The sequence below is a fragment of the Podarcis pityusensis genome, assembly GCF_964106645.2.
Source record: "Podarcis pityusensis genome assembly, chromosome: Z".
Classification (NCBI taxonomy): Eukaryota; Metazoa; Chordata; class Lepidosauria; order Squamata; family Lacertidae; genus Podarcis; species Podarcis pityusensis.
This window is the reverse complement of record NC_138044.1, coordinates 31,203,526-31,219,266: the sequence shown is the minus strand read 5'-3', so window position 1 is coordinate 31,219,266 and position 15,741 is coordinate 31,203,526. Positions and strand designations below refer to the sequence as shown.

Genomic DNA, 15,741 nt, shown 5'->3' with positions numbered 1-15,741 from the left:
GAGGAGTTGGAGATGGCATTTATAAGTGGTCCACCCTTCACAAGCATACAGTAAGGTTAGTAGAGGTTGGTAGTATAATAGGTTTGTAAACAAGTGCTTTGGTTTCCTTGTGAATATCCCCGTCCTCAAACACCCTGCTCTTCAATCAGGAGAAAGCTGCACTTGCAGAGCTCAGGTGATACTGGATTTCTGCATCAGTGTCGGAATGATAACTGCCCAGGTAGGAGAAGTGATCAACACTTTCCAACATTACACCATTGAGTTGGATTTGTGGCACTACAGAGGGGTTGTTTTGTGCTCGTTGGTGCAGCACTTTGGTTTTTTGGGATGGTCATAATATAATTATCATAGAATCATAGAATTGTAGTATTGTATGGGACCCCAAGGGTCCTAATCATAGAATCACAGAATTGTAGAGTTGGAAGGGACCACAAGGATAATCTAATCCAACTTCCTGCAATGAAGGAATATTTTGCCCAAAATGGGGCTTGAGCCCACAACTCAGATTAAAAGTCTCATGTTCTACCAATGGAGCTATCTGGAGAATGCCTTCTACTCCAACCCTCTGCAGTGCAGGAGTCTCAACTAGAGCATCCATGATGGATGGTCATCCAACCTCTGCTTAGAAACCTCCAATGAAGAAGTCCACAACCTCCCAAGGGAGACCATTCCACCGCTGAACAGTTCTCACTATCAGAAAGTTCTTCCTGATGTGTAGTCAGAATCTCCTTTTTTGTAACTTGAAGCCATTGGTTCAAGCCCTACCCTCCAGAGCAGGAGAAAACAAGCTTGCTCCATCTTCCATGTGACAGCCCTTTAGATATTTGAATATGGCTACCATATCTCCTCTCAGCCTCCTCCTTTCCAGGCTAAACATACCCAGCTGCCTCAACCATTCCTCATCAGGCTTGGTTTCCACACCCTTGATCATCTTAGTCACCCTCCTCTGCACACATTCGAGCTTGTCAATATCCTTCTAAAAGGGTATTCCAGAATTCTCCTTACAGGACTGAGCATTCTTTCCTTCTCCTCTCCCTGTGTGCCCTCTAATCTGTTTTGTAGGCTCCTCTAGAGGAGCTTTGGGGATGGTAAATATGCACATTGGGGGAAGGAGAGGATCAGTCTCTATTGCCCTCACAGGAATCCTTACTCTGGCTCCCACTTGTGTAATGAGTTTATTCAACAATACGGTCCTTATTCTTGACATGCCTCCATTTCCCCAGTTTCTCTGTGGTTTCCCTGAATATATTGTAGATTGCAAGCCCCTTGGGTCAGAGATCTGTCACACCTGTTCTTTGTAAAGTACTATCTATAGAGATGGCAACATATAGACAATGTTAATACTAATGCTAATAATAACAGAGAGGAGTAGGACTGAACTGTAAAACTGCACATTGACAACATTCCTCTGCACAAGTACCTGAAAGAAAACTCCACTGAATACAGTAGAGTTTATGAGCATACTTGCTTACGGCTGAGTGTGCCTTTCCCCTCTTCCTCCCCTGTCCCTTTTCCTCTTATGTATCATGTTTCTTAGATTGTCTTGTTTTAATTTATTGTACACAAGCTATTATAAGAGCCTTTTTGGTTGAACAGTGGGTAGTACAAATGCTCTAATTAAATAAATAAAGGAGAGGATGACATTTTGTTGCAGGCTGTTTCACACAAAATATAAAGAATGGTGCCTATTTGGGTGCCTGTGTGAACACATAGCAATGCTACTGTTAAAACATGCACCGTGTAGAATGAACAGTAGGTTTGCCTCCCACAGCACTGTTATTCACAAACATATTGCACAAACAGTGTACTTTAGGCACAAAGTTGTGGAAATGTTTTTTGGGTGCCACATGTGAAAATGTCTTAAGATAAATGTGATATATATATTTTTTTTGGGTGGCCTTCTTGGTTGCAGAGCCAAACCCTGCTGGTTTTCAAAAGATGCTGCCAGAGATAATCTCTCTAGGAAGACAAGTGTCCCAGCTGCATTCCTGATGCCAGCTGTAAGGATGTTAGATACTGATATCATCCAGATCCAGCACTGAAATGCTAACAACAGAAATACTGCATTTCTAAGCCTGCCTTGGAAGGTCTCCTGTTCACACATTACAGGTTTATGTGGATAGAGTACATTTTTTGATTTGGGCAGTTCAACTGCTGTGTGCACAGGTAAACACTCTGCACACTTGTTGAATGTATGTGAACATACCTCTGAAACAGATGGAAATTTCTCCTCCTGTTTTTAATTTTAGGTGTGATTTCTGCATAGACCTATGGAACTCTGTGTAAGCTCAGAAGTACTCTCACCTTTTATTTTTACTGTAGGTGAGGCAGATGTGACCTATGCCACTGAAAGCAGGTTATGGAAGGTGCAACCAGGTACCAGGGTATGAGTGCCTAACTTCCTAGAAAACTGGGATAACTTCTAATAAAATGCCTTTTGAGAACTCAAGTTCTGAGGATAGGCAGAGTGTTGACGGAATTTCTCTTTTCTTAAAATAAGTCATCCTAGAAGCCTTTCCCTCAACCACTCAGATTAGTTTTAATGACTCAGGAGAGGGGCTCTGTACATGCTCAGAGGCAAGCCCGCCAAAAAAAACAACACTTGCTATGTTCCAAAATTGAACATTGGATTTTAGAGCTTCTGGATTTTGGGGTTGTAGAGAGGTTGGTTTGAGCTCTTGAAGCTGCTTCCTCCACCGCCTCTCTTTCACTCTCTGCTGCAAGGCTGGTTGGAATCAGCGGGCAAGCAGCAGCGAGATCCCTTTAGGGACGTCTAATGGGCCGATTCCATTTCAATTGGATGACGCCACTTGGGTAGCATTAAGAGCTACGGGAAAGGAAGAGCAGGGAAGGTGGGGGGGAGAACAGGGGGAGGAGCTAAAAACCCGCCCCGCCCCCTCTTGCTCCCTCCATTCACAAGCGCGCAGGCTAGAGCGGCTACATTCACAAAAACAGCTCCACGCGCTGTAACCAGAGCCCGCCCCTTCGGAGACTCGCCCCGCCCCGAAGGAGGGGTCTTGCCTTGTTTCATCCGGAACGTCTCCGGTCGCTCTCCCGGCGACTGTACTTAAAACCACGGACGCGGCTTCTCCCCAGGGCGTCCCTTGGATGGAGTCCGCGGGAGCGCATCTGATAACAGCTCTTGCATCCCAGTCGAGGTGAGTGCCCGCGGAAGGGATGGATGGATGGAGCCATCCAACCTTCTTCCGCGTCCTACTCTGAAGGGTTTATCGGTACCAAGGGAGTGCCGGCGCAACTTGCGATCTCTTTCTTACCCCCAGCACCTGCGCCACGGAGAGGTCCTGTGTTTTTTACACGGGGTGCTGGTGGCGGCGGCGAGGGATGCTCCGCGCTCCTCCAGGTGTTGGGAGGGAGCGTCGCTTTTCCCTTCTTGCCTGACGCGAGAGCTTTCGCGTTCAATAGAGTTCCTCATCAGGAAGGTTAAGCAGCGGCTGTTGGGCGAGCATGGGTCGCGCTGGCTGACAGTCGCGGCCCCTGTTCAGATCCATCAGCTTTGCTGCTGGAGGAGCGGCGGGTGTTCCTCTCTTGTCTCTTCAAGAAACGGCGGCAGCAGCAGCAGCAGCTTCCCGAAGCGAAGAGTTGCTTAAGGCAGCAGCGTGGCGCCGGGCTCCTGCCTAGGCGGGACTCGACGGCGCTCTGACCCATAATCGGGCAGCCGCCGGATCGTTTCTTCCTGCCTGGCCTGGGGGATCGCCCTGGGCACGCTTTGAGGGGGGCCTGGCGGGGATGGAATGGGGCGAGGCAGGAGGTACCTAGCCAGTAAAGACATGATAAGATATTTCAGTTGTTGGAAGGGATCTCTTTGTGAATGCGGGGTGGGGGGAAGGCGACCTTGATTTGTGTTGCCTCGTCTCAGGGTAGAGTTGCTTGTATGTATCTGTGGACGATCTATTCGTTGGCTGGGCGGGGTCGCTCTTTGATGCAGGGGTCGGCGATAGAGTGCTGTCTCGGAACAGCTTCTTCTTATGTGATGGAACAAACCTGACGTCCCCGCAGAACTGCCACTTTTAGAAAAGCGGCTTCTCTCGACCGGAGGGGCTCGGTTCCCTCCTGGGATAAAATAATTGATAACGTTAACACGATTAATAATTAGTTAATAATCCATTAAACGGGGGTGGGCAGTGGTAGGTAATTTCAGACTCTGGACGCAGGGGCCCTATGCAACCCCCTCTTTAGAGGGTAAATGTGTATTGCTTCACTTCGGTAAGCCAAAATGTGCTGGTTGGGGGGAACTCCTGCTTGTTCGGCTTAATGGGGCTTCGGAACTGCCTATCCTGTTCATTCCCCCGCCCCTCTCCACCACAGTATATTAAGGTATATTTAGAAAGAGTACGGAGTTGTTGAGACTTCAGGATTGTGGGATCTACTAATGTATTTTTGTTAGACTACTGAGGTCCGCCAACCAGAGGTAGCTACAAAATTGTGACAAGGGGGTGTGGGAGCCATACGCAAAAAGGTGTGTGGGGAAGCCATTTATCTCCTGCACCCATGATTCACACATTGCAAATCTGCATCTGAGTTAACACAGAATTGTACAATCTGCACCAGGATCTGGTTTAATGCTCCTGTTTCACAGGTGAGGAACACTGAGGCTAAAAAGAAGTGTTTAGCAAAATACCCCCCCCCCCCAAGAGGGTTCACCACCTCTATTGTTCAGGTTCACTAATTGTTAGGTAAATATTAGGAGCTGAAAATCCTTGCAGACCTGCTGAAAATTGTGCAGTCGATTCCCACCTACCTTCAACCCAAAACTGCTGTATATTGCATAACAAAATTCTTGCTCCCCTAATAATAGTCTTTGCCATGCCTTCATTTCCCCCAGATTAGTTTGGCAGATTCACTTTTGGTCAAAGTGCTCAAAAATAGCCATTTATATATGTGTGTGCATGTGTTAAAGGGTTGGGCAAAGTCACGGGTGATGGAAGTCTCCACGGCTATTCACTGTGGTAGCTACGTGAAACCTCCAAGTTCAGAAGCAGTATACCTCTGAAAATCAAATGATTGAGGCAAACCACAAATGGAAGGGACCTTGCCTCTTAGAAGCTTAAAAGCTTTCAAGCTGTGTTGGCTATCAACTACTGGAAAGGGAATGTTTGAACGAGGGGCTCCTTGGTCTGGTTAGCAATGCTGCCCTTTTAAATTATTTGCAGGAGTGATGGAGGGTTCATATCCAGAAAACATAAACTTGGGGAGGTGTTAGATGTGCCAGAGAAGGGAGAACAGGTTTTTTTGGAGGAGCAGGGGATGACATGTATGTGATGTTTATTATGTCCATTGTAGCTAGAGTAGGATTTGAGGGATAATTAGGGTTGGAGACGCATGGTATCAAACAGCATACCTGATTAGAGCTGCCAGCTGCAGCAAGTGACATGTGATCTGGTAAAAGGTGTAGATGTGGGGCTTTCCTTGTTCTTTTTTTTTTTTTTTTTTTTTAGGAGATCATGAACTCATTTAGGGAAAGGGCTGAACTCATTCAATAGCAGAGCACATGCTTTGAATGCAGAATGCCCCATATTCAATCCCCAGCATCTTCAGGCAGTGCTGCTGCTTGCCAGTGTGGACCGTGCAGAGATAGGTGGACCAGTTGTAGAAGGCATCCTCCTGTGTTCCTAACTCCTACAGGCAGCTGGGAAGCAAAACCTGAAAGGGGGCTGATGGACTGGAGGAGATTCAGTACTGGGGCTGGGGGAGGAGGGATTGAACCATCAAGGGTGGTGATGAAAGGATGCAAGAATGCTTGATGAGGCAAAGGGGAACTTGTTAGCAGTAACACACCTGGATAATTTAAATTCCATGGGCGAGGGATGTGTTGGAAAATAATAAAAGAAATTAAGCAAGGAAATTGGCATGCCTCCTTAATTGGGGTGAGAGGGTAGGCAGACTGGTTATTTCTGGCTAGCCAAAAGGCTTCCAGTTACTGAAAGATCTTTTACTCCTTAACTCCTTTGCCATTACAGCAGCTTGATGGAGTTGCTGCCCATTAATAATGCTTTAACTACATAGTATTTGTATTGCATATTGCAGGTGCTAAAATTGCTTTGCAGGCATGGCACTGAGAAATCCTTGCAAAGCCTTGCAAGGTAGGCAAGTAGCATTACTCCCTATGGCAGGTGGGGGGCTGAGGCTGTGATGTGGTGGTTCCAAGGAACCTTCAGTGCAGGTGAGCCCAGGAGTAAGTTTTCCTATGTTCACTGGGGTCTGCTTTTGGGATAAGATTGCAGCACTTGTGAGTTTGTGACTGAGGCAAGCATTTCATTGAGGACCTTTGAAGCTGCAACTAGCATTCTTTAGCCCTGTAGTTCACAGGTATCCACCCCACACAAGAGAGATCAGTATTGTTTTAAAAATCCAAATTCTTTTTTAATTAGGCCACACCCTCCTGGATGGGACCAGGTTGCTGCTGGAAAAGATGCTCCTGGGATAAAGCAGGGCTATCTTGTTGAATAGAGTTGAATAAGGAGAACAATTATATATATGCATGCATGTGGCTTGTGTGCTTGAATGGAAGGAAATGCTTTATGTGCAGGCTCCAACCTGTCTGTATCTGAATATTCACACTCAAATCCATGTCAATCTCCCTGTTTCAGGAAGAAAACAAACAAACTGCTTATCAGTTCTGCCTAAATAGAAGCATTTTGTGTAAATCAAAAGTGTATATCTTCTTCTTGGACCAACTCTTCCACTGGCACAGAAGATTAACTGCTTATTCATTTGTTTCTAGTGATAAGGTAACAGTAGTCTTCATGAAAAATTGGGATGGGATAAATAGTTCCCTGGATGATTTTAGTTTTGGGGTTAACATCTGGGGAAATGATCACTTTCTCTCCCCTTCTCCTGATCTGTGTAGGAACAATGAATTGCCAGTTTCCAGCTGCCCCATAGATCTGTGGGGACTAACATTAGGGTGAGCAAATCTAACCTAGGGCTAAATCAAAATTGCAGCCCAGCCAACAAATCATCTTTGCTGGACAGTATTTGGGTAGCATATGAAATGGCTGCTCCAGTGTCCACACTCATTGCCTCGGTTTGTAAAAATCAAGGCTGCACAAGGATTTACTAAGCCTGCCATGAAACTGCACGATGTGTGCCCTTCTGTGCAATATCTTGTGGGTGTGTTGGGCTGAGCATCACAAGAAATGATGGGGAGTACAGTCAGAAGCACTTTCTTCTTCTTCTTTAAAGTGTCCAGGTGCTCTGTGGGGTGGCAAAGGAGGAAATACGTCCCCGAGTTGAGTCATGGCTTGAGTGAAGCCTTTTTTTGTAAATTGGGAGGGCTACACTTAAACTTGCTTTCCACCTTGCTTCTTCACTTTGGTGTCGGGGAATCATGATAGCTGGTTGGCAGAGGTGTGTGACTTGCCTTCTGCCGAAGAGCGAAGGGGGTCATTAGCTCCTCTTGTCTGTCAGGCGCTGCTTTGCCATCCTTTTTCAATGGCTTGCTCTGTAGTGTGGCTTCCCCACTCAGCTGCTGCGGCTGCCAACTCCTTTCTATTCACCCTCTCTGCCTCTCTCCCCTTTTCCCTTCACTGCAGTATCTATTTCAGTCCCTCCTGCCGGCTGGATTGGATTCATCGCATCCGGAATGGCAAACAATTTATTGTCATTCAATCCTCTTTTCTCTCTTCTTCATCTTCTCCCTCCCTCCCCTCCCTCCATCAATCCTGTTTGGTGCTGGAAAATCTTGCTGGGTCCTAAAGGTTGTCTGGTCAAAATTTGGGCTCAAATAGGCCAGCATGTGAATAATAGCTTTTACGGAAAGGTTGTGCTTCTGGAAATTTAAGATGTTGCCTTATACGGAGCCAGACCATTGATCCATATAGTTCAGTATCATCTTCACTGGTGGGCAGTGGCTTTGAGGACCTTCCCCTTCCCTATCGGGAGATGCTGGGGGTGGAACCAGGTACCTGCTGTGTGAAAAGCATGGTCTCCACCACTCAGCTGGGCCATCTGCACATTGGTGGCTGAAATTCTATGCTGAGAGAAGCTGAAATTGTGCATTCAAACCTCCCTTGGTGGTCTTAAGGACTAGAAGCACTGTGTGTTTCATTGCTTAACAAAAAATGAAGATTCTCAGGCTACCCAATCTGCTGAGTCCTGTCTGTGCATCCTGTTCGAAGTTTCAGATTGTGCAGTGTAAATTTGCAGGACTACAGAATGGTGCTTATTGGTTCAAAGTTGTGGCATTGAACCCATGCCCAACAAACAGCTTTTCAGCTAAAAAAAAAAAAATCATCCTTGCAATTGCCTTGTGAGGTAGGCTACTTGGAGAGTTAGCGATATGTCTGACCAACCCAGATGAATAGGAGATTTTACTTGCATCTATATACAGCTTTTTTTGCGGCGGGGGGGGAATCCTGGTTGATAAGATTGGTTGTCAACCAGATCAAGCATTGCACTTCTGGCCCAGAATAGGGGCTGTGAGGTTCCAAGTCAGGCAAGCCTGCTCTTGCTGGCTGTATTGCTCTGAGCTCATTTCACTGTGATGGTTGTGGTTGTCGTTGTTACATTTATATCCCACCTTTCCTCTAAGGTGTTCAAGGCAGCATACATAGTTCTCCCTCCTTCCCATGTTATCTCCACAACAACCCTGTGGGGTAGGCTGAGAGAACAGTGACTGGCCCAACGTCGCCCAGTGGGCTTCATGACTCAATGAGGATTTGAACTCTGGTCTCTCAGGTCCTAGACTAAAACTCTAACCACTGCACCAACTCACTCTCTGAAGCACCTGATCCGAAGTTCATACTTGTGCCAGAGGCAGGGCTTAGCTACCCATTTAGCTTAGCTTCCTCTTCACTGTGCCTTTCTGCTGGAATGCATCTCATGCTAACAATACAGTCCTATACATGCCATAGGGGGCACTGACTCCCAGGTAAGAGGGTATTGGATTTGCAGTCTTCACAGAAAGAGTTTACATGTGCCTCTTTCTCCCCTCTCTGCCAGCTAGCAGTACTTAATGCAGCTTGTCAACATGAGGCAGAATACAGAAAAGAAATAGTATGCACTCTGTAGTAGTCAATGTAGATTTTTAATCTTGCATGGGAAGCTGATTTAAGAAAAGGTCCATGTCAGCATTGTGAAAGTGGGGCAAATCCTCCATTGGAGGAATAGGTAAAAACATGCTGGGTTTTGCAAGCAGGAACAAAGCCATGCAAATTCCCCAATATGCATATGGAGAGAGATAACCCTTTTCCTTTGCACAAGGAGGACCTTGCCCTTTGTGCAATGCCTGTTTTAGCTTCTATGCATAAGCAAAACTTTCCTCAACCTGGAAGCCTTCCAGATATTGTTGGACTACATCCCTCATTGGCCAGAGCCAGCCTGATCAATGGTTAAGGACAATGGGAGTGGTAATCCAAAACATCTGGAGGGTACCAGGTTGAGGAGGGCTGCTCTGGCACTGAGATGCTTCCACCACCATCCAGAATGGGGGTGTACTTCAGCAGAGCCCTGCAGGTAACTATGGCTCTCTCCTTGTCTGTTTATAGTCCAACAGATAAACTCTACATACCAAATGCTTGCAGCTCTTTCCTGAACAATCATGAGAAGAGTGATGTATAATGGGTATGGGGAATGAGACAATGTTGCTGTATCCAGTGGTAGAAAATTTCCCAGTGCACTGTTTTTCCATAGAAAAAATTCCATTTCACATGTTCATAAGCAACAATTAATGGGTGCCAATTGCAAAAGCAATATTAGGCAAGCTTGGCAAATTCAGAGCTTTAAACTCTGGTTTCCTAAATACAAGTAAAATAAAAGCATGCTAAATTAGATCACACTCCAGGCCAGCAGAATTCACACACACTCCGAAGCAAAATGCCTCAATTTGCATAGGAAATATTTACAACTCAACGTCTTCCAGGAAACTCACATCATGGCATCTCCTCCTCCTCCCTGGACTTAGAGGTGCATGATGGAGCTGGTATTGCTTTTCTCAGCCTCTTGCAGCCAGCCAGCCAGCCAGCCATGCTGCATCACCCAGCTGCATCCAGGAGCTTTACTGCCATGAATTTCTTGAAGAGTGAAAGCCTTGTGCTCTTTGCCTGCCAAACTTGGTGAGCATGAGGGGGGGGGGGTGTTGCGTGTGTGTGAAAGGAACGGAAATGGAGAAGAAAAAGAAAAAGAAGAAAAGGGGAGGGGAGAAATGAGGGTGTAGAAATATTGAATGTAGGGAAAGAAAAGATGCTGTTAAAGAAAATGGTCCTTTGCCGTGGGTTCCCCCTCTGAGTTCACACCTCACCATAGACGCTATTATCCACTTGTTGCCACTCTCTGTGGTCAGCGATTGTACCATTTTCCAGCAGGAGTGAACCAAGGTATGTGCTCTTTACTCTTCCCACTGCTTGCTTGTTTGGCGAAAGGGAGTGAACAGGCAGAAACCACAAGGAGCAGTAGCCAGGAGGCCCAGGGAATTGTGTGAGTGGGGTTTGATGGATACCCAATAATGCTGACCCCTGATGTTGGCTTCCTAATGGAGAATGTGTTGCAAAGAAAATGCTGAGCTGAAAACATAAAGCACATGTTGTTGGTGAGGTAGCACCCTTCACCCTTTTTGGGCATGGTAACCTGCACACCATACATTTAGAGCACATTTGAAGCACCTGGCATCCCCAAAGAATATTGGAAGCTGTAGTTCACCCCCCACAGAGTTACAATTCCCAGCACTCTTAACAAACTACAGTCTCCAGGATTATTCAGGGGAAGCCATGTGCTTTAAATGTATGGTAAATCTGGCAGTCATTACAATTCCCTCTCCTGTATTGTATATTTAAGGTTCCTGTGTATTTAAAGTTCCTGTGTTTACTCTGGTAAAAAAAAGGAAGCCTTCTGCACATGCTCAGTTGTTGAAGACACATTATGACACATGGGCCTGATTCAAAGAAAGCTCTGGTCCCTCTTATCTTCACACCTGCCACCTCCACTCCCCCCACCTAATCCTACAACTCTTTCCAAGCTCATCTTGCCTTGCCTGGAAGCTCAACTTTGCTTTAAATGAATCTGGGCTAGCTGTTTTTTCCCCTTTGGCAGGAGGAACACCCAAAGTAGTGCTGGCTTTTAGCAATCAAAGGAAGATGGCTCTTGATCTTCACTCTTCTTCAAGGTCGACCTGGCTAACAAAAATCAATCTTCCCACTGCTCTTTTCCTCGTTTCATCCTGCTCAGGCAGCATTTGTTACCAGTTTCTCTGGCTTCATTGACTCACTTGCCTATATAGAGACTAGTTTGCCGACCTTAAAAATGGGGGGGAAAGACCAGTCCCCTTCTCTAAGGAGGGAGAGACTCCTAAAATTGTAGGGAAGAATAGCCAGTGTGGGACTTTTTGGCTTAAAGCATAAATAGCCCCCTACAATGATTTTGTCTTGGCTCCTGAGAGCCATGGGTAGGGATGGATGACTCTATTCATTTCTCATTTTCCTAGTCATAAGTTCAGTTCTCCAAATTTCTGCATGAACCTGTGACATGCTTTTTAAAAGTCCTGAAAATTCACCCATGTTCTCTCTCTCTCTCTCTCTCTCTCTCTCTCTCTCTCTCTCTCTCTGAATATAACACTTTTATATGTAATTTTGCCAGCTGTACAGATTTTTGCAAGCCATTTATCCTAATGTTGTGTTGTTGTATTATATTGTTACCAGTTCTTGCATTATTATGCACACTGTCCCTTAATGTATGTATTTTGGTCTGAGAACTGCAGTGCAAAATTCAGAGAAGTGTTAATTTTGAAGGATGGCTGCATTTCAGTTCCAGTATAACTTCAGAAAGTGTGGCTTTTAGGTGGGCTTGCATTAAAAATTAACCAAATTGATATTTTTCTTCTTCTACTAGCCTTGGTGTTCTGGACCCTAGTTTGAGTAGCCGTCTATTGCCCCATACTGAATAACTTTTTCTCAATCTCCCTCCCCCTCCCTGTCTTCTGGGGATTCTAGGGCACTTCTAGCATGGGCTTGGTTTGCAGATGGGTTGTTGAGATATTGCAGATGGGGTTGTGGGCAACTTCCTCCCCCCCCCCCAACCTTGCCAGATTTTCTCTGGAAAGGATCAATCTGAATTAAATGGTGGTAGGGATATGGGCTGGGTCTCCTACACTGTGAGAAGGTTGGCATTGCTCTGTGGCTGGAATGAGGAGCCTCCAGATGCTACTGGACTGCAACTCTCATCATCCCTGATCAATGGCCATGCTGACTGTGGCTGTTAAGAGTTGCAGTTCAGCAGCATCTGGAGGGCCCAAAGTTCCCCATACCTGCTGTATGGGCATGTAAAGGAAAGAGTACCCAGTCCCACTGTGCACAAAGTAGTAGATGAATCAGGGGATCATGTTGTTTTTCAGATCAGATGCCTTGTACAAGCCAGGTGCCACCTTGCCTGAAAGGGAGGGTTGCAATTTTAAGCCACAAGATTTCCAGAGGCTCCCAACATTCTGTGATAGCAATGCTTAAAAAACGAATTGCCTGATGTGCACAATTGCCTGATGTGCACAATATTTCTTCATGAGTACCAACTGTGCCTTGCTGTTTTTTAATTGGTAGTTCCAGCCCACTGCAAGAGATGCATGTCCCACCCCTCCCTCCATAAAAGTTCCTGATCCAAGACTATCAGCCAGACACAGCGTTTCTCAACGTTGGGCTGCCAAATGTGGCTGGACTATGACTCTTACCATACCTAGCTAGCTGGACCAGTGGTCAGGGATGAATCATAGAATTGCAGAGTCAGAAGGGCCCCCAAGCACCATCTAGTAAAATCTCCTGCAATGTAGGAATCTCGGCTAAAGCATCCCTGACAGATGAACATCCAACCTCTGCTTTAAAACCTTCAATGTAGGAGAGTCTACAACCTCCTTGGGAAGTCCATTCAAACAGCTCTTACTGTCAGAAAGTTCTCCCTGATGTTTAGTCAGAATCTCTTGTAACTTGAATCCATTGGTTCAGGTCCTATCTTCAGAGCAGGAGAAATCAAGCTTGCTCCATCTTCCATGTGACAGTCTAACAACATTTGGGGACCAAAAGTTGAGAAAGGCTGCTAGAGCATACATGTCTCAATTTCTCCTCTGCCCCAACAAAATGTCTCAATTGGTCTTTTACTGTTGTGATTTAACAGTGGGGTGGACTCCCCCCCCCCTTTGCTTTTGTTTCTTCTCCTGCAGGACCTTCTGATGTTCCCTGCTGACTGGAGCCTTCATCCTTCCCCAGAATGCCCTTTCCGGCCAGCACCACTGAACGCAGCTCTGAAGACACCATGGCTTCAGCGCCTGAGGATTTCCAGCAAGTCCTTTCCATCGACCAGATTTGTGCCATCCGTGCCACCAATGACTACGTGGAGAGACCTGCCTCATCCAAGCAAGCTCCCTCCACTCCATCCCAGTCGCAAGCAGCCCACAAGCAGGAGGTGGCTCAGGAACGCCTGGTGCCCACCACCATCCAGGACCTTCAGCCTGGCCAGCCACCCCTCCAGCAGCCTCTGAGCCATTCCAGCACTGCCAGCTCCATCTCCCACAGCACCACAGCCTCAGAGCAGAGGCTCATCACACCATCGCACTCTAGGCACTCGCTTGTCCGGAATCAGCCCCAAGCAGGCGACCCAAAGCCTGAGGAGCTGCGGAAGGGGACATCTGAGAAGCCTCATGTCGCCCATGCTGGCCACCTCTTCATCTGCGAGGAATGCGGCCGCTGCAAGTGTGCCCGCTGCATGGCGACACGCAGCTTGCCCTCTTGCTGGCTTTGCAACAAGCGCTGCTTCTGCTCACCAGAGAACCTCATTGACTATGGGACTTGCCTCTGCTGTGTCAAGGGCATTTTCTACCACTGCTCCTCAGATGATGAGGACACCTGTGCCGATGACCCCTGCTCTTGTGGCCCGGGATCCTGCTGTGCCCGCTGGGCTGCCATGAGTTTCCTCTCTTTGTTCATGCCCTGCCTGTGCTGTTACTTTCCCACCTTGGGGTGCCTCAAACTTTGCCAGTGGGGCTACGATGCCTTTAAGCGGCCTGGTTGTCGCTGCCAGAACCACACCAATACTGTCTGCAGGAAGATCTCCACCACAACCAGTGGAGCCACTCTCCCTAAGACTTTGGACAAGCCAGTATAACTTCCCACAGGAAGTGGGCAGGGGGGGAGGGGGGAACACCCGGCTGTTCTTCATCATTGTGTTGTTCCTTCAGGTTCCCCTGCTGGAATCTTACAGCTTGGGAACAAAGCAATGATGGAATAGCCAGCCAGCTATGCAAGCTCCCTTTGGAGCTTGTTCCGTGATAGATATAAATTGTCCCTGTGAGCAAGATCAGGCTCTAGGGCTTTTAATGTGTCCTCAACATTGGACAAGTAGAGTGGGAAGCTGAGGCATGCACTAAATCAGCATGGTTGGTGGTGGTGGATGGGGGGGGGGAGGGTGTAGTTTTGCTATAGGATGGCTCAGGATTCTGACCTCCAGAATGCCTTATGAGTTGCTCTCCTGTGGTGGGTTTTAAAAACAAAACAAAACCAGAAAGGAAAAGGGTATTTCACCCAAGCACTATGATAGCCTGAGAAACAGTCTATTGTAAAAACAAAACAAAAAACAAAACCCATTATTTTTTCACTTCTGGTACCCATCCCTATGGCTTGTATTCTGCTCCTTCTGCCATGCACAATTTGCAGATGGGGGAGAGGCTAGCAAAACTGTAGCAAATGCAAGGTAGCTGGGCCAAGTGTGGGATGGGCACCTTCGGTAGTTCCTGGCTGGGGAGATGCAAGACTGTTGAGGGTTGATAGCCTCCCTAAAAGGAGGAGAAAGCCCAAAAGCTTATGTGTCTTTTTTAAAAGAAAGGAAGGAAGGAAGGTTGGTTCACCAATTTAGGGTAAAACCTCTTTACTTTTTGTAGGGGTGGCAAAAGTTGGAATCATCATTCACTGTAGCAACAATGGGGTAGTTTAAAGAGTCTTGCTAGCCTAAAACAAAGCAAGCCCTCAATCTCCATTTCCTCCTAAGCTTATCTGGTACCAGATACCATGGACAGTCACTGTGAGTCTAAAGCCAGAAGTGACTCCTTTGGCTGATCTTAAACTGCAAGGCATTTCTGGTGTCTTGCAGGCAAAAGTCATTTCTATGGTTGATGTATCCTTTCTCCCATCTCTTCAAGAGCAGAGGCCTTCTCAACCCAGTCAGATGGCCAGAGTACAAGAAGTATATTATTATTATTATCCTTATTTTAAAATTTAGCACCCACGACACAGTTTCTCTTTGAAACAGTGGGTGTTGTTGTTGTTTTTTTAAAAAAAGCTCAAGGGAAAAGAGTTATGGTTTCCTTTGCCTGAAAACCTTAGCTTTCAGTTAGGTATATCCTGCAATTTGAATAGAGGGCGGGACATATGCAGTGCAATGGGTTATGTTTGTCAATGACTCCTCCCTGCCTAACCCAAAGCACTTTGGTTCCACTTGAGTACAGAAGGATGGTGTAGGTATGGCTCAGAAAGATTTATGCTATGACTTGTAGGAGAGACTGACCCAGGAGCTAAGGAGCAGACATTGTGTGCAGGAGGTTCCATACTTGGCACCTCCAGGAAGGGCTTGGGAAGGCTCCTGTGTGAAACTTGGAAGATGTGCTGCCTGTCAATGCAGATAGCACTTTGCTGGCTGGATGGCTGATCTGATGAGGTATGAAGAAGGTGTGATAGCTCAAAGCATTATATATACCTTTTCAGGTAGCAGGCAAACCTGTGGGTTATATCCAAGACCAGTCCTATGTAGAGAATA

General features: G+C 46.6%; 1 protein-coding gene across 2 annotated transcripts; it reads left to right on the top strand.

The window, feature by feature from the left end:
• Nucleotides 1-3,040: 3,040 nt before the first annotated feature.
• Nucleotides 3,041-14,726, top strand: SPRY3 (sprouty RTK signaling antagonist 3). Of its 2 annotated transcripts, none has more exons than XM_080990028.1 (2): nucleotides 3,041-3,158; nucleotides 13,157-14,726. In XM_080990028.1, the coding sequence occupies exon 2, from the start codon at nucleotides 13,204-13,206 to the stop codon at nucleotides 14,095-14,097; it is 894 nt and encodes a 297-aa protein (XP_080846154.1). In that variant the 5' UTR covers nucleotides 3,041-3,158; nucleotides 13,157-13,203; the 3' UTR covers nucleotides 14,098-14,726. The 2 variants fall into 2 exon arrangements, with proteins under 2 accessions (XP_080846154.1, XP_080846155.1); XM_080990029.1 differs by lacking the exon at nucleotides 3,041-3,158 and adding an exon at nucleotides 10,148-10,334.
• Nucleotides 14,727-15,741: the final 1,015 nt, after the last annotated feature.

Excerpts from the sequence above, each read along its gene's own strand:
- SPRY3 (XM_080990028.1), top strand. The coding sequence starts at position 13,204 with ATGCCCTTTCCGGCCAGCACCACTGAACGCAGCTCTGAAGACACCATG.